The 19,130-nt window shown below is 37.6% G+C and overlaps 1 protein-coding gene across 2 annotated transcripts in view; it reads left to right on the top strand.

The window, feature by feature from the left end:
• The first annotated feature begins 3,585 nt into the window (after positions 1–3,585).
• The window catches only part of LOC150084357 (cell adhesion molecule Dscam1-like), a 144,231-nt gene continuing 128,686 nt past the window's right edge, over positions 3,586–19,130 (top strand). The window contains exons 1-2 of one of the 2 annotated variants that reach the window (XM_090375995.1): positions 3,586–3,892; positions 5,470–5,751. In XM_090375995.1, coding sequence (XP_090232121.1) covers positions 3,727–3,892; positions 5,470–5,751 — 448 coding nt within the window. In that variant the 5' untranslated portion in view covers positions 3,586–3,726. The remainder of the gene's footprint in view (positions 3,893–5,469; positions 5,752–19,130) is intronic. The other variant, XM_090375996.1, reaches the window with a different exon arrangement.

The raw sequence follows: 19,130 nt of genomic DNA, 5'->3' as shown, positions 1-19,130 counted from the left end.
GGGTGGTGTCTCGCTAACGCAGGTCTGAAGTGTCAATGCAGGCAGAACTTCGTCATCCAGGACTGGACAATACATTTTGGAATTCATCATGCCATTAATGACAACAACTAAACTAATTAAAAACCAACGAAAATAGGCCCGACCCATAAATGAGCCACCATCATACATCACCGACATAACCTGGACCACCTTTCTGATTGCCTCCACGCCCAATTGTGACAACTGGGTGTGGGGATCCTTACACCAAGAAAGGAAAATGGCATTTATAACGTTAGCTCGTTTTCCCTAATCCAGTACATAATCGGATAGCATCCTTAACTGACGAAAAATATTCTTAAAAGAAACTCTCTCTCGGGGTTACATAAAATATACTTTCTGGATTGGCTTTTTCTTGTCTTTGGGCTATAGTTCCAGTCTCTTTAAATTGTTTCAAAAGTCCCGAACCATCTTTTTCAATGCATGCAGCCATCTTACCACTTGCACCTCTAGTTAAGCTGTTTCAAGTTTTCCTACAGTCCCCTTCTGTACCTGATTATAGGTAATTTTAATTGTAAATTTTATAAATCAAATAGCGTTTAAACTGGCATTGTTTATAAATAATTGCAGCCTAATTTTGCACATCCAGGCTATGATGGAACCGGCAATATACTTGAGTACTTAATTTTCTGTGTTTAAAATCAATAAGATAATCCACAATTGCATTCAAAATTTTAATGTCCATTGAAGATTGTAAATTCTTCGAAAAATATGTTTATTTACTGAAATACAGACTGTACATGTATTCATAGAGATCGGCAATAGCTCTCTCCATTAATTCCTTAACAGAAATTAAAGTTAGCAGCGTCTCTTAAAGCTAGACTTAAGAGACGCTGCTACTAGACTGTAGGTTTTCCTTTGACAATGTATCTGTAGCGCAACATTATTAATTCGGCCAGCTCACAAGTTCGTTAAAATGCAACGTTCATTAGTGCTGTGCAGTGCCTCTCTGCCGAGCAGCCAAGTATTGCAGAGAAGACATACAATGGCCTTGCGTGTTCCGCATAGCTGATCAACGACAATTCACTTATAGATTGCATTATATCCATGATGATAATACGCTATGCTGCCTACATTATGCTAATCGCTGTTAACGTTTAGCACGAGATCAAATTCTGTAGTTTCACGTCAGTAATTTCTAAGGTGTGCACAAATGTGAGACTGAGATCAGAAGATTTGAAGGGTTTTTATGTAATAAACACAATTGTCATTTAAAATGTCTCGTCCGGTTGTACCACTGGTGGTACCTGGTGGTGATACGCTGGTGGTATAACAGGAAGGAAATTGTAGCCTTGTAGCATCGAGATAAAAATTTATCTACATTACGTTGTCAAAATATTGTGACACCATAGGATAATCATGTGATGTGTAAATTGTGTGCTGTGTTAATGATGAAGAAGACAGCACATGACTGTAAATTGAACTGAGGAATGCATCTGGTTTGGTTTCAAGCGAAAATGCCACCTAGAGCGGACGTTGGAGAGAGTAAGTGAGGACAAGTATTTAGATACAAACGTTGTGAGACTTAGCGTTAGGCGAATTTCGGAGGATTTGATGGTCCCAAGGATGACTGTAAGCAATATTATTCGGAAGTGAAAGATGAATTGAAACACGGGGAAAAAACAGTGAATCAGGTGAATTTACAATTAATCTTTTGACAACCATGGCGTTATACGGTATTTAGCTACGCGCGGGCTAGAACCACGATTAAATAAAAGATAAAAATCTGTGATCTTCTATAGACAAATTTTTACCTGGAATGGTTTTTTTTTTTTAAAAAAAATAATGTTCCTAGAACTGGTCCGTGAAAGAACCTATCTGGTCACGCGTTACCGTGTTTGTTCGCAGTGAAGTATCGCTAGTGGTAACCTGACTGGTACTGAGCTATTTATGAATCATATTTTTATTTTACCGGAATTCTGCCAACGGCAGCTTCATACATGCACTCATCTACTTCTCCATATCGTCCTGCTTTCAGCCCTCCTCTTCTCTCTTCATATCCTCCATCCTCTCTCAATTCATCTATTATAACTTTCTTCAATCTCTCTCTTTCTCTGAGCCTCTTCCCCTCATCTTTTCCCTTTGATTCTTGTAGACACTACAGTGAATAAATTGTCATACCGTGATATTCTGCACTTCCTGAGTTGATGGAATTTTATGGTGAATGGTCATACACGTTTCAGCAAGAACGTGCTTCCTGCTGTAAAGTGCAATTCCCAATGACCTGGTTTTGAGTCTAAAGATTGCGCAGTAGCTGCTAATATTGCCCACGAAGTGGTAATATTAGCATCTTGGACAATATTACAGTGATTACGATCGCTTTTCTTTCGCTCATACCATGTACGAAAAGCCTGGGTTCGAGTCCCGTCGAGAAGCAGAATTTTTATGGGATTTTTTTCTCATCATAGGCGAATTACTTGGTGTTGAGCAAGAGCCACACGGTCTTCCCTTTCGGATACTCGGGTTCTCCTTGTAATAAATACACAATTTACAGACACGTTACATTCACGCCCCATGACCCTAGTTGCTTGGCGCAAATATAAAATACTAATACCAAACAGTTGCGGCTATAATCAGGTTATCCGATTCATTTTTCTAACAATTAATTTCCAGAATGACCACCGAAGTGATCATTTTCAAGTTTTACATTGACTAAACCTAATACTGAACGAGAAACAAGGCCATCGGGTGTTTCTTCCAGGAGTTTCTACCAGACACTGATATCTTAAATCGTCTAATGCTGTATAGTTTATTCTAAAGGGAAAAAATGGTTTTAGAAAATACTCGCCAAGGCATCAGGCGGACAAATGTCTGATGCCTTGGCGAGTGGAGGAATTCTTAAAGATCTCTTCAATTGGGGCTATAGTTAGCCGATCTGCAGCAAAGAGAGTGGAGGGTTCTCCTCCATCTAGAGTTATTCTGGGTTTTTCAGCCAGCACAACATGCATAATTGACCATGAACACACACACTGGTACAAAATGGTCGATGCACCAAGGAACCATCAAATAAACAATGGGTTTGTCTCATAGAGATGAAAAGAACATTGTTCTTGCTGTCTCTTCTGCATTTTTATTTATTTTCATTTAGATACGAATAAAACTAATTTAATTTAAAAAAATTAAAGTAAGAATTCGAAACAGAAAAAAAAATCGATATTTATTAAGCGAATAAACTTGGTATATTTTTAACAGTTGCTTCAACTTAAACTGATGTCTAAGAAATATATGAATCAAAGATAAAAAATAAATAAATACTTTTTCGGAATCTAAGCATTCCAATTTCATTGAAAATAAATTAATATCGCTTTATTTAATATTAAAAAAAATTAAAATTCCATTTTCCAAAATTTCTTTTCCAATTTGGAAACCCAATAATACCTACCTGTAACCACCTTACCATAATTTCTTCCCACCCTTCAATCTCCTTGTGGACTCTTCCGTACTCCTTTCCTGTTTATTGGTTATAAGAGCAGACGCTACGGGGCGCTGCAGTATTCAAGGTAAAAAAAAATTAGCTGCAGTATCCGACAAAGAGGGAGCCATATTGGTATACCGGAGGTAAGATTAGTTTGCGGGTTGCTTCCAGAGAAGTAGCAAGGAAAGCCCTCTTGCTGAGGTCCTGTTTGGGTGGATTTCGTGCATTTGGTGGTGTGCAGAAAGGGTTATTTGGTGCATTTTCATGGCGCTCTAATGGATACAATTTTTGCTTTTTGGATGTGTGTGAAACAAAAGTGGGTATGCAGGTATCGACGCCAACAAAGTTATCCAGTCAAGAATTCCAGGGGAACGCGCAATTGCGACTGTGGTTGGATTGTTACCATTGCTACGTTGGTCTGGTGCTGGACCATCTCGGAAGGTATGCTGTTGCTTTTAATAAGTCTATATGTATGATTTTCTTCCTGTTTTTTATTCGGAATCGTGTATTTAATAGCTCTTTCTTTATCTCTTCACGTTTAGCTAATATTCTCATAAATAACTGTATTTTAATGTGATTACGTTTTATAAAAACAATACCTGTTGAAGGACATGTTTTGCGAAGAAATATTTATATATAAAATTGATATAACTCTCGAATAGATATGGGGGAAAGAAAACAATAAAAAAGAGCCATTAATTCGATATTCAACATGGATGAGCTTGACAGTAGGTCATTTTAATGTTTAGTAACTCAGAATGTGTTACTTTCAGAAAGAGCAAACACAGGAAATAAAGAACTCAGCCTCTTACACAATCTCCATTTACAAAGCGGACTCTTTGGCACGCGTTTCTGTGGTACACAGGTATAATTAGGAAACCACAGTGTCATGAACAAACAATCACTTAGGAGTTGATGCATGGTCGGGCTGGATAAAGACAAATGAGATTTTTTTTTTCAGAATTATTTGTTTATTTCTTTTATTTTTTTTTTTCAGAATGTTTTATTTTCAGAATCTAATACATATAACTCCATCCCAAGTGTCGAATAAAAAGCACAATGTTAAATTTAAAAAAATATAATAATAAAGGGGACATTTAAGGCTCTATATTACACCTATAAGGACGAATAGTCCATTTTGATGTTCAGTGCATCGTCCTCATTGGAGAAGTTATCGTTGATGGGTTTTTAAATAATTTCCAAACTGATAACTTGAGGCCCGAAATTGATAATATCTTTCAAATAATGCAGCACATATTTTAACTTTCATTAATCGTCAAATATTAGAAGTTTGAAATAACATGAAAAAATGTTTTAATTCTTCGTGAATTTCTAAACAAATATCATAGAGCTTAAAATTCATAGCACCAGCCTTAGAACCATTGAATTCGATTATAAAAATAATCCAGGCTCTATAATGTTTAAATATTTATGTTGATATGGTTACCATCGACAAATATCCTTGATGTTTTTCCTAGTTAACCGCATTTCCTCAAGAGTTAAAAGAAATTTAGATCAAAGTCCATTTCCTTAATTTTCAAAAATTAATGATACATTTCCTCAACTTTCCAAAAATGGGCTAGTCGTTTTGAATAGTTACAAGCATCTGTAAATTGAGTATATTCTAGGACCTGTGGGATGAAAAATATAGTTACCAATTAAAAAAAAACTATACCACCGTCCGAGACCGATTAACTTGGCCATGCTTCGATAACTCTTTCGAAGTTTCTTGCCACCAAATATTCACTCCTGTCTGGAAATGATAATCGACGCCAGACATTTCTAAACAAGAAGAGGATATATATGGTGGAGGACATATATGAAAGTTTCTTTTTTTGTACTCCAATACAGACGTCCAATGGCAAGTTGATAAAAACAGCAGCAGAGTATGTTTACTATAATGCAGATTTTCAACCAACATGAAGCTTTCGATAATTTCGTTTCTTATTCTATTGATAAATGAATATATTTGAGTATTTCAATCTCCCCTGATGATGCACTTTTCTATCTTTGTTTAGCCACCTTGCAGATACAACCTTTTTCCTTTCCTCAGCACGTGAAAGAGGGACAGACTGTAAGGGCAACATGTAGTGTACTTCAAGGTGAAGGGCAAATAGATTTTAGGTGGCAAAAAGATGGACGACCCTTGAACTCAGGAAGTCACTGGACCATTATATCTCATCCTGGGTTTTCTATGTTATTAGTGAATGGTGTGACAGTAAAAGATTCTGGTAATTATACGTGCCTGGTTAGAGATTCCACTGGAGAGGATAGGTTTATGGCTGTTCTCACTATAACAGGTAAGTTTCATTTAATAAATATTGGATCAGTTAACTATTACTTATAGGATCAAAAAAATAATAAGTTATTAAAGTTGTATTTTAGCAGTAAACTGTAAACCAGAACTGCGTATTTTTAAGAGAATAATACATCGGTCTTTTTCATAAAATTTTACTATTTTGTTATTCGTGTATGGACAGAAGCATTCCTTCTGCAGGCAATGAGTATTCCTTTAAAATAATTATATAATAATAACAGAATAAGATGCCAATAATGAAATAAATTTAGGGAATTGTCTTCAGTAAACTAGAAAGGCGATAATTCTTGACCGATAATAGGTGATCTAACAAACGGTATTTCCACTGCCCCACCTGTGTGGCGTCAGTCTGATGAGTCAATGCATGTAAGTGGGGCTTACTCACCTCATAACCTTACCCCCACACTAAGTACACTACAAATGATGTCCGCGGACAGCCTTCCTTTTCAAATATGCTACCATAATACCCTGGGGGTAGTTCGAATGCACGCATGACAGTGGCGGAACAGGTGGATAGTTCATAAAGCAAACAGCTCACTTCAGTGCGAGTAATATCATTTAGCTGCCATAAATCTGCTGACACAGATCTCTGAGTCACACACGCTGCTCTACACTAACTGCGGTTTGTAATATATGGCGAAAAAAGACACTTGGCATTAAGAAGCGAAAAGTGTTTCTCTTGGGTAATGTCCTCAGCACGCACGAAATAAAAAAAAAGAAAACAAAACGAACAAAAAAAACCTCGAATGTTTATGTTTATCAAGTTTTTTATTTGCCAGTAGGCAAAATAATGGCAAATCGTATTTACTGATACCAATAAACCACACCACACGTAGCAAAACACATTAATTTTTTATTTTATTTTATTTTATTGTTTTGTTATATTATTTCTCCCTGATACGGGGGGGGGGTTCCAACCTGGGACTGCTACTGGTACCAAGTGCACAATGTGGTTATTATTATTATTATTATTATTATTATTATTATCTGTTTATTTCCATAAGGAAACCACCCCGGGACGGCAAAGTGCCAGGAGGGTGCTAAGTACATATCAGGGTACGAGATACTACGTGCAGTGGGTTACATATACTGAACACGTAGTCTCGTCCCGAAATACATTTTATACACATTTTATGTTTAATATATACAGTATTTACATATTAATGATTCTGTACATACATTCTACAACTCATATATTTACAATTCAGTAATAATTCCATCTATAACTTACATATTTACATAACTGTTACAGAAGGTATATTTTTACAGTCAACAAATTATTATTGTTCTTAAAGCGGAAAGTTTCACTTTTATTCACAATTCTTTGGTACTTTGCAGCCGATTCATATTTCGGTAAGTCTGTAAGAATTCTGGAAGATCTCTTTCCGGTATGTTGCATCCTCACACAGTTTTTCGGCATCTATGTGTAGTGAGTTAAATATTTTCGCTGCATTTGATGGGAAGAATCTTTGCAGGCTACTAAGATTGTTCAGGACTGAACGCAGTGGATTATTTACTTCTCCGCAACGTCTAGCAGTGGCACGCGGTTTAACTAGCATATTATCCAGGACTGGAGCATCCACTCTGCCTGTGAGCATTTGTGCGAGAGTGTGTATGTTCCTGTTAATTGTCCGCTGCATCCAGGGTGTGATGTTAAGGTTTGAGTAGAGAATGGCCCTTGAGATAGTAAAAGGATGGCCAGCAACTCTGTTAAGCCATCGCAAGAACCAGTACTCGATCCCAAGGACGGACTTATAATGTGAATCTGGAGCTGAAGACCAGAAGACCAGGTTACGTCTGGTGTTACTGTTGGTACAGGAACTTTCTGACTATCCCACAAGTATTCAAGATTGCGACTTTCTGGAGTTCCTTGTTGTTGTTCTCTGAGAGACCTATTGCTGCTAGGCTATTGCTGTTACGCAGGGTCTTTGGCACCATACCTGTGGTTGACATGATGATCGGGATGATCGTTACTTGTTGCATATGCCACATCTCTTTGATCTCTGTCTTAGGTCCTTGTACTTCCAGATCTTTTCTTCGTTGTTTTTCTGAAGGTTTCCAGTATTGGGCACCGCTATGTCAATCAAATAGGTACCCTTTTCCTTCTTGTCGACAAGGGTTTTATCCAGTCTGTTGTGCGGGATTGTTTTTCCGTTATTATGGCGCGGTCCCGGTACAGCGTATGAGTTGGGGTCTTTAGTACGGCCTGGGGCTCTTACTTGTAATATTGTACGCTTTCTTTGATCAACTGGCATTTCCTTGCTAGCTTTTGATGTATTATCCTGGCGACGTGCTACGCCTGTACTCCGTCTGGGTGATCACCCTGCATCCAGCGGTGATGGGTTGGATTGTTTCTGAGGCCAGGTGGCATCGTCGACATGTGTCATCCTGACACTCTGGGCCCCTTTGCGATGTATTTTCTATAGTTCCTGGTGTTGATTGCCTGGTCTTGGATGGCAAGCATGAGTCCTTTAGTCTCGGGAAAGAGCGTCCCGTCCGTAAGCCATGTATTGGAAGACATTTTATGTGTGTAGTCTTGATGGAGATCATTGTAGTGTTTTCCATGAAGTTTCCTTTTTGCCCATCTTTATGGCTTCGTTTTTCCGTCTGGACGGGCAGGGACTTCTCACTTAGGTAGTGGGGTATGCCCCTTATTTATCTTCATTATTGACTGATAGAGTGCTGCTGTGTTTTTCTGGAAGTTATTATTATTTGCAGATAATTATTGAAATGTTGAACTAAAATGATATAATGGCAAAGTATTTGTTGGACTTCACTTATCGATTTGTGTTTTGTTTACTGAGTTACGATACATTGTCTTCCGTTTTTCTCTTGGTGAAGGTCATTTGGGCTAATCTATGGTGATTTAAATAATTCCTATTGATCGCAGGTAGTCTTCAAGATCGGTAATTTTCCGGACAAATTGTCCGTTGATTTCAAATACTTCACTTGAGTTACAGGAATTTATGAACAGCTTTAGGTTATCAGCATACGATGGTATATTGGCCCTGGTAGAGAGAAACGTCTCCGGTGCAGCAATACCTTGTATTGTCTCTATCCTGTGAATTCCTCTACCCTTATACAATAAGATGTACAAAATACAGTTTATGTTGCATCCTACCAGTCATGACCACAAGAGGTTAAGAGAAATACAAGAAACAGCGCGGTATTCAAGAGTCACTCGCTTGAACGCTGGTTACTCGAAGCACGTGTACTTATGTACTCTTTCGCTTGACCACTCGGCTATGGCACCCAGAGTATAAACAGAAAAAAGTATTTATTATAAGCTCTGGCCTTCTATCTTTGAAAACCCTCGCTGTTAGGATGGTGCTTGCGATCTTAATCCTTCCACTCCGTGTTGAAAATACCTGGGTTCAAATGCCGTCTCGAACTTTGCACACCGTGGCTAAATTAGTCGGTTTCTTTCAACTGGGTTTTCATCCAGTAGAACATGCACACCAACCACAGAATATACGCAATTTATCAAAAATATACCAACGCTTCATGGCCTTAGTCACCTCAGAGTAAAGAAAAAATCTTCAAACCGTCTGGTTTTCAAAATCATCTTCTCCACTTTCAATTTCTATTCCCTGAAAACACAAGAGCCAAAGAAAAGAATCAGTGACGTCATGAGAGTCATTCCCACATTATGCAAGTTGTTGACTATTTCAGACGAGGTACAAGAGCACGTTTATGTGCCCAACATGTCGATCGCCGCTTATTTTAATTTAAGAAAGTAATATTCCACATTAAATTATTATTAATAATCCGCCATGTCGCTGTCCCTTATTTAGAAAGCCGCTTATTTATCTGTTGATATTCATCACGGCTACCACACTTTCCTGTTGTCATTTGATACGTGTTGAATCAGTTGAGCGCTAGCTAATTTCTAAGAAAGATTCCTGGTTCTCGCCCTTTCGCGCACATCTCCATAGCGAGACATTAGCGTCAGAGCGTATTGTACCCCTGAAGATTGATGAGACGAAATATGTAAATTATTGGTTGCTCGTCGTATCTCCGAGTAGTGTGAACCAACAGAGCCGTGCAGAGAGGGGAATATAAGCTAAATTCATAATAGAAAGCAAAAACATCCAATGGAAGGGCAGGATGTACATTGACAATACTTTAAACCCAGCTATTTCTTATTAACTAAGCCTAATGGTTATTATTCTGATGAATTAAGGTCAAATATGGTAATTGAGTAGTTATAAATGGATATATTGGCGATTCTGAGTGGTAAGAGTTGTTTGGAACAGTGGCCCATAGAAACGAAAAACAGTGGCCTCCACTGACATCAGAAATTTTCAAATCCCGAAGCAGTAGCTTTATTGTCCACTTTCGTCCCACAGTTCTTCTTCCATGGGCTGTAAAGCACGAACAGTTGAAGAGACTCGCAAGAACTCCCCCGCTGTCAACGCCAAATGTTATTTCACATATTTTACTACGGAATTCGTTTAGACTTCCTCCGCTGTCTGAACTCGACACCGTGGCAGATAATAAGTGAAGCACCGCGGAAAAACTACCTACAAACTGTTACAGTTCACTTCATTAGACCGCTCCTTCTCCCGCATCGTTAATTATATGCGTCTCGAGCATTACGCCTGTGCGAACGCTCTCCCACCTCCACATGTTTGTAACTCTATCTATAACGTGTGGGAGGTAGGCTAACCACCGGCGAAGCTAGCTGACGTCACAGTTTACTACACCACCACCATCGTGAATGTATATTCCGATGACAGTTGTACGTAATCCCGTGGCCTCGTGAACGTACAGACGAAAGAGGTAAAGACGGAATAATCCCGTACTTGATTAACACGCAACGATATTCCAGGGGATTTCGTGTTAATCAGCGTCAGTAACCGATAATTACTTCATTAATAATGGCATTCTCTATGTTCTACCTCATTACATTTATTATTCTAATGGATGATAACAATAAACTATTATTAACATCCTTTCTTTTTAGCAAACAAAACCATTGTTGGTACTTTCAACAATGTTATAGAAATCTAAATTACAGCTGTCAACAATGGTTAAGAGAGAGACCATTGTTGGCTGTACCAATAATCATTCTGGTTATTATTTCGAAATCTACAAAGGACTGTTTTGTTTTGTTTTGTTTTTTCTTATTTTTTAGCAAACAAAACCATTGTTGGTACTGTCAACAATGTTATAGAAATCTAAATTACAACTGTCAACAATGGTTAAGTTAGACCATTGTTGGCTGTACCAATAATCATTCTGGTTATTTACCGTTTATTCATCGCTGAGTGATTATTTCGAAATCTACAAAAGACTGTTTTTTTTTTTTGTTATATAAAAGCATTGTAAAAATAACAATATTTAACCTAACCCAGCAGGCGCCTCCGTAGCCAGGTGGGAAGGAGCAGCAGTGCGTAGCACACGCTTCTTGATTAGACCGGGGTTCGAGCCCGTCACCACCAAATACGGAGGATGCGGAAAGGTTAAGGAATGACCGCCGCATATCCTGGAGCAATATGGCCTTAGTTGCTAATGCTCCTAAAAACCAAACAACAACAACAACCTAACCCAGCGTATCGCAGGGTAAAATTCAAAGGATTACCTTGTGCTGATTTGGCAATGTACAATGTAATATTGGTTAACTGTATAGTATTTATGGTTAACTATATGCTATATGGGTAAGCAACGATAATAACAAACGTATTTCAAGAATGGCTTTGAGAAAATTAGAATTAAAATTTAAGTAGATTAAATGTAAAGTTTTAAATTAATCCGAAAAAATAATAAATAAAAAATATATTTTATTTATTTTTTTTTTAAATTTAAAAACTTTATTTTTAAATAAACAAAAAAAGTTTAAATTTTTTTTTCAATTTGAATTTAAAAAATAATTAAGTAAAATGTAATATAGCGCCACCGCAATTTTAAAATAATTTCGAAATAAATTAAATTTTAAACATGAAATGGAATTAAACTAAGAATTAATTTTCTTATTATTTTAATTTAAATTTCTAAAATGGTGGTGAATAATTGGATCAAGAGTTAGATTAATCATGTGAATTCAAAAGAATACGCTTCTGCTCTGTGACGATCCATTTCTTGCTGTAACTTAAGTTGTTTCTTCAACTTAAGTTTTCTTAGAATTATTTCTGTAATGTCTCACGGTTGCACAAAGTGTCTGATAAAAGACCACTCCTTATCTGAATCCCGTGACGAATCAACCTCCATAAGAAGTCTTGTTTCATTCATTTAATGTCGTTAATCTTTTATGAGCGTGGTAAATGGGATTGTAATAGACGAAACAGATGTTAATTTACTGGAATTCCTGCAATATTTCAGTCAGCAGGACCGCCAGATTGAACATAAAAGCACGCAAGACAGAATTTTAGGCCAAAATCGTGCATGAACTTATTATCTTTTCTTTTCTGTTTAATACAGTTGCTTAACAGTTTTCTTACTACAAAAGGAGGGAAAAAGAATGAATTCTGATTCGTGACAATGTCACGAACTTTAGTTGAACATTTAGGTTTTTATGACAGTAGAGAATCCTCTGCTGCGTAAAACAAAATTGGTCAGATTTGAAATCGGTGTAATCTGTAAAAAGGGGGCAGTGCTCCCAGAAGAAGAGACAAGAAGTTAGATTATCTAAAAATTCTACATATTCTGCATCTTGGAACCTGTTCTGTGTACCTGGCCAGCTGCAACTTCTTTCCTTTAAGCCATACACGTGTAGGTTAGGTTAAGCCTTGGGGGATCAGACACGCAGCGGGCTGCGTCATTGTGGCAACTGTCGCGTGCCCTGCAGGCTTCAACTGCAAGACTCCTTAATTAAGTTTACTCACTCTCTCTCTCTCTCTCTCTCTAGAACACACACACACACTCGCACTACAGGTTTTCTTTAAAGTTCAAGGACTCCAAGGAATATTCTTTTGTTGGTGATGTTAAATGGGTAGGAGACAAACAGGCCAATTTGTCTCGAACAGTCAGGCTTCTTAGTGCTATTGAGGTAGTGAACGTAAACATCTCATAAGGGATTTTTTCTTTCTTTTTTTGTTTAACTTCAAGGTCTTGTAGAACAATGCAATAGCCAAGGCATGTTTGTACGTGATCACAATGCGTCGAATCTCAAATAAATCAAGTTTAAGATAGGTAATTTGCCGATTTCTTATGCCCAAGTACCCCCCTCCCGGTTTAATGCCACCTACTGATATCTGAAAGGGAGATCGACACTGCCTCTAGGGTATATCTTTCCCTAAATGAATTAGATCTGTACATATAATCTAATAACAACTTAAAATTTCCACTTCATTAAAATTAGCAACTCAGGAAAAAAAAAAAGCAAATCCGTGTTTGATTTTTAGCAGTTTTCAAACAGCTCAGTTTATTTTTTAAAATAATATCGCTGATTATTTTTCAAATATTATTTAATTAATCTGGTTGGACGTTACAATCCAATCCACCAGTAAAATTTGAAAAAATCCAAAAATATACGTATATTTGATCGTATTTCACTTTCTAAGATTTTTAAAATGCTAATATATTTACAAGTTATCGCCTTTTCTTATGAATTCCTTAAGCGTATTCTTCTCTCTCTTGGAATATCGAGCAACGTGTAAGGACTTGCGCTCGCTTCGTAATCGTATTCAGCAAATGGATTATCAGAATAAGAATTCAAAGCTGTCTTTAAGCAAAGATATGAAAATAAATCAGTCTCTTTCAATGTTTTGCATTTTCTTCTTCAGCTCTTCCGGCCACCCCCCTCTGAGGCCCGTTCCCGCACAAACAATGCGGAAGATCCGAACACAATAAAGGTCTGTTATTTGCTGACGTCTTATTTTCAGGGAAAGTATTAAGAGCTGGAAATCAGAAAAAGACGTCCCACATCGCAAATACTCTTCCTTCTCATCCACACAGACTTATGGTACTTAACTCCGATATGATAAACCACACTTCCATTATACGTCATTCCCACCATCCTGACAGATTACCGCTTCCTATCCTCTCATCTCGTCTGATGCACGAGTGAATTCATCCTGCAGAATGACAACGGCACCACGTGAGGCATGCGCGGATGCGATAGTGAAGGAACGAAAGGGAATTTCCATTCAGACCTTTTCCTCGTGCCAGCAGAAGCCTTGGATCGAAACGTATCAAATATGTATATGGTGCGGAGTAGACCATCATTGGAGAGCGTAAATAGAAATCCAACCAGCTAACGTAGACCTCACAATAAGGGATAGTTAAAATGCGTAGGAGAGCCCCTCGCTCTATTGATGGTTGAGAGATCGGGAATGTGAATCTCCTATTTTCGTAGGAATGTTCGTGACTTGTCAAGTTTCCTTCTGCAAGCATATTAGATAAGCAATGTTATCTCATTACGTACATTTTTGTTGTCCCCCCTGTCAACCTTTTTGGAATCCACCAGTTTGATGCTTCGCAGAAATTCAATCCCTGGTGACATCCCAAATATTCAAAATCAAATAAAAATTTCACAATTACACGATGCCTGTCTTTAAAGGTACGTTCAGTTTCAGTAACATTAAGTTTTGCTTTAAGATGATAGCATTTCCTAGAGAAAACAAGTTTCCCAACAAAACAAAGTCTTCCTTAAAAATATTTGTAAATCACTGTAGTCGTAATGTCTTCTAAGTCTTTGTGGCTGTTTTCGGAGTACAAACAGAAAACTTATTGATCAATCTATCGAGTTTGCCGTTTGGAAGAAGAAAATGAGAGTACCAAGAGAAAAATTACTCAGTGGACTTTTCGATCTATCAGTTGAGCGCAGGAAGAAAAATTCGTCTAATATAAACCTTTAATAGACTGGTATCCCATTAGTGTAATTCGGGGGGATTTCTTTTTCGAATTTCCTTACGTTTCGCCATTAGAAATAGATATTCTCCTCTCCCGTTTATGTTCGCCAAACGTGCTGCAAATCGTTTGCTGGAAAGAGTGACCATTGGAACCAATTAAAGCAGTGATTTATTCCACCGGTGATCAGTTTTGGTCTATTGATCTCTTCCTTTCTCCATACCGATGTCGAAGATCAGCGTGTCTTTCGCAGGATTCGCTTTGTTATTTCAACGCGTCTGATGTTTTGGAGTTACTTTTGGGTAGAACGAATTATCTTAATTAGAAGGGCTATTTTGGAATTTTCTGCAAGATTTCCATTCTCATTGTCTAATTACGCCCCAGACTATTTTCTATCCGCTCAGTAGGGTGACGGACGCGCCATTAACCTCCAGTGCACGAAAATAGTTCTTGGCCGTTGTCTTAACAAGAGAAAACTTCCTTGCCGGGTTTAATGGTCCTAGGCCTGCGGGGAATGAAGAAACAGCGTTACTTGTCTTAAGTGGATGAAACAACAAACTTCTTAAGTCCTATCAGTAAGGCCTGCACACAATTATTCTGTACAAAACAAGGGATTATTACTTTAATTTCGTTAATGTGGCTGCAATCTGTGCATGTGGACTTGGATACAGTTTAGTCATCCGTGATTCTGGTGTTTCTTTTACTCATAATTCAGTGCATAAGAACATTCCTTATTAGGCGCCATTCATATATTACGTCAAGAATATTGGGGGGAGGCGTTCGAAAAAGAGATTTCCGTTTTCTCCTTGAGAAAATGGAACGACTGGTTTTTAGATTTTACAGATGTAATTATGGTGTGGATGGAAGAGTGGATCAGTCATTTGTGATTCATTTTATGAGAAGCTTCAGATTTTTCGATTTTTTTTTCCAAAAATTGATACGATCAAATATATTGATAGCTCCTTAAACAATGACCACAAATACAGGATATTGCAGTAATAATCAAAATATTCATTAGAATTAATTGAGCATTACAAATTAATGGCCTGATTAAACGTGGCGAATTCAATAAATACATACATATTGTGTTGGTTACATTTAGGGCCCCACGTAGCCGAGTAGCAAACTCGAGGGTATGGCAGTACACGCGTTTGAATGTGGTTCGAGTCCACGTCACCGCTAAATACGGTTAATGATCGTATTCATTGTCAAAAATGACTAGTTGTAAATTGTGGTGATGTCAAAGCATAAATATACAGCAGATATGATTATATTTTTTATATAACGATTAAATATTCTTCCAAGGAGTTTTTTTAGTTAGTAACGTAATCATTAGAGTAATTTCCGAAAGAGTTTAGGGCTCCCTCTAGTGATTACATTTCATATAAATGATAAGAAACCCGTTTGCCTAACAACATTGGAATTTGCGCATTTTTAACACGCCACAGATAGCAAATGCCTTTTCGCATCATTTCATATCTAAGATAAGCTTATCAACCTCGATAACTTGTATTCGCTGATTATGGAGTGAACATGCACGTGTATTGCATAAATGGTATTTGAGGAAATTTAAGCCCCATTGGCATTTCAGGACTTATATTAGGTTAACGATGATATTGCCTGATTTTTTTTGCGTTTTCCAACATTCCAGAACTTGAGGGACTGAATTAACAGTTTTTGTTTTGTATTTTTGTTCTTTTGTGGTTATTTACTGCATAAGGCATCATAACTGAATGATTTCAGTACACTTGCTCCAATATAATGTTGAAGCAAAAGTAGAAATAGTTAAAACTTGTTTTGACATTCTTTATTTTAAAAAGATAAGCAAATATTATGTAAACAATAAATTTTCGCTACCAACAATGGCGGCCATCTTTGGTTGACCAAAAAGTGTTATATGCCATTTAACATATCTTGTAAAAATAACAACACACAAATTTTAAATAAAGGGAATTGTATATCTTCAATTTCAACATTATTTTTACTATTTTTAATTAAAAAATTAATAAAGTTCTTTAATTCAAAGTAACATTTTGCACATTTTGTACACCACCAGAAGTTTCGTTGCATCTTATCGCCTATACTAGTACTACTATTAAAGACCACATCGAAGTCCCTTGAATAGATATTTTAAGTTTAATATATTTTTTTGTTTGTGTACAAAATAAGCCAACAATCCTACTCATGGTTAGACAAACTGCAGGACTTCTTTATGGTTACTCCAAACACAAAAGATGTTAAAATCTATAGTAATTAGTACCGCGCATAGGTTAAATTTGAGAAGATACTTGTTGACATTGGACTCGAATTTCTGCACATTGTAATTTTAAAGAAATACAAGTACATGTGAAGGAAGGTTTTCCCAAAAAACAGAAGCAGAAGAGATAAGGGATAAAAGAAGAACAGGAAACGTTCTGTGATTTTAAAAGTTAATAGATGTTAACTGTTTGAGGCACGTGCTAGAACTGGTTCGAACGCTTTCCTCTAAAGGAATGATAGATTTTTTTGGGAGATGCAGAAAAAGCCTGCTTCCTTAAATATTTTAACCATTCTAACAGTAATACTATAAGACATCCAAAAGGACTTCAGAAGAAACTGAACGCCTGTGTGTAGTTGTACGGTTTTAGGCGCATCAGCAACTTAAGCCATGTTGGTCTCTATGTAATATATGTGGAATCATTGCACGTGGTTTGTGACCAATTTGCTGTTTGCTGGACGAAAAATCCGAGTTTGCGGAAAGCAAACCATACTACCCTCTCCTGAGACCGACTAACTCAGCCACGTTGTGGAAAAAACCCGTAAAAGTTCCTCGTGTCATTGATTGGTTTCGAACTCAGGTCTTTTCCATCCAGTGTAAGGAGGATGGTTGATTACACCAACTGTACTACCCAAGAGAGCCTGTGTGACAGATAGTGGAGAGAGTTGTGGACAGTGAATCATTAATTAACTTAAGTGCCCCTTTCAGAGAGAATATAGGAGCGTGAGAGAGGTTCTGGGGACACTACCCCAGATGCCCGAACAATATTCCATGGTAAGGCGGCCTTGGGCTTTGTGCAGTTCAGAGGAAAATAACCCCGAGACCAAAAGAAATATGTTTGTGCCAACAGTATTTTAGAGGTCTGGATTATTCCTAACTAGTAAAGGTATGTGATCTTTGTCTAGTAAATGGAATATTGCCGAAGACAAGCATGAGCGCAGCAGAACTTTTCTTACGGGAAAGGCGAGAGAACTGAGTTTTAGAACTGAACCTATCGAAGTTTTTAGCTCGATTAGATTTACCTGGAGATTTGTATTTAAAGGAATAAAATTAAATTTTGTGTTTATTCTCAGAGACTACCACAGGGTCAGAGGAGTTCATAAGATAGAAAGAATACAAGAAACACCACCATATTTAAAAGTCGCGCGGGCTTGAACCACGGTCATTCAAAGCACCTGTACTTTTCACCCTCACGCCAGACCACTCGTCTACGGCGGCCATTAATAAATTTTCTGTTTATACTCCGGAACAACCCCATGGTCAGAGAAGTTCAAAGGATAGAATACAAGAAACAGCACCGTACAGTCACGCGGCTTGAACCACGGTTATTCAAAACGCATGTACTTGTGTGCTATCGCGCATGATTACTCTGCTAGGCGGCGTTTAAGGAATTCGTAGTGGATAATTGAGTATTTAGTGATTTGCGAATGATAGAGTTTCTCAAACTGGAAGGTGGAATTTAGTCCGTTATAAGCAGTCTGTTATAATAAAAGTCTGCAAAATCTGTCCAAAGATGAATAACCTAAGCCAAGATATCACCAATGGATCAACACTGTCGGAATACATATTGGCGATCATTGATCAGATGAAAGGTTTCTATATAGCTTAGAGAAACCTTCCATCTGATCAATGGAAGGAAGGAAGGTTTCTAGATAGCTTAGAGAATTGATGGTTGATGGATTACTCCATTACTTTGGAAAGTGTATAATGGGGACGATAATTGAAAGGGAGGGATTTGTCACTTTTTTTTAGTAATTGTTACGTTATGCGCGGCCTCTGTGGCCAAGTGGTCAGGAGCGGGAGTGCAATGGCACACGCCCTTTGAGTAGACCTGGGTTCAAGCCGCTGACTGCTAAATACGGTCGATCTGCCAACCCGCACTGGGCCAGCGTGGCAGATTATGGTCCATTTCCCTCAACATGAATTGTTGAGGAGACTTCTATCCTGCAGTGGATCGATAATGATTGCAGCTTACATTTTTTTTTAGATTATGAGCAAATTTACACTCAAAAGGAATAACACCAGTGGAATAAAGAAGTGTGAAAAGGCGCATAAAACAGCAATCAATTCTGGAGCACAGGCTTTAAGAACAAGTGAAGAAATGCCACCTATAGACTCCTTGGTGTTATTGGGATTCTTTTAATGTCCTTCTATCAGAAAGAAGATCACGCAGAGAATGCAGTGACTGAATTCTATTTGGTACAGTAAGAGGAAAGTTACCGAAATTCTCGATGCAAGAGTGGGAATAAAAGTAAGATGCTAATAAATCAGCTATATCTTTTGATAAGGGTACAACAGAGGTTGGATGTATGGTT

The sequence above is a fragment of the Mastigoproctus giganteus genome, chromosome 6 (assembly GCF_048544385.1).
Source record: "Mastigoproctus giganteus isolate SK-2022 chromosome 6, ASM4854438v1, whole genome shotgun sequence".
NCBI lineage: Eukaryota > Metazoa > Arthropoda > Arachnida > Uropygi > Thelyphonidae > Mastigoproctus > Mastigoproctus giganteus.
The sequence above is the reverse complement of the archived record's forward strand: the minus strand, read 5'-3'. Positions and strand labels throughout refer to the sequence as shown.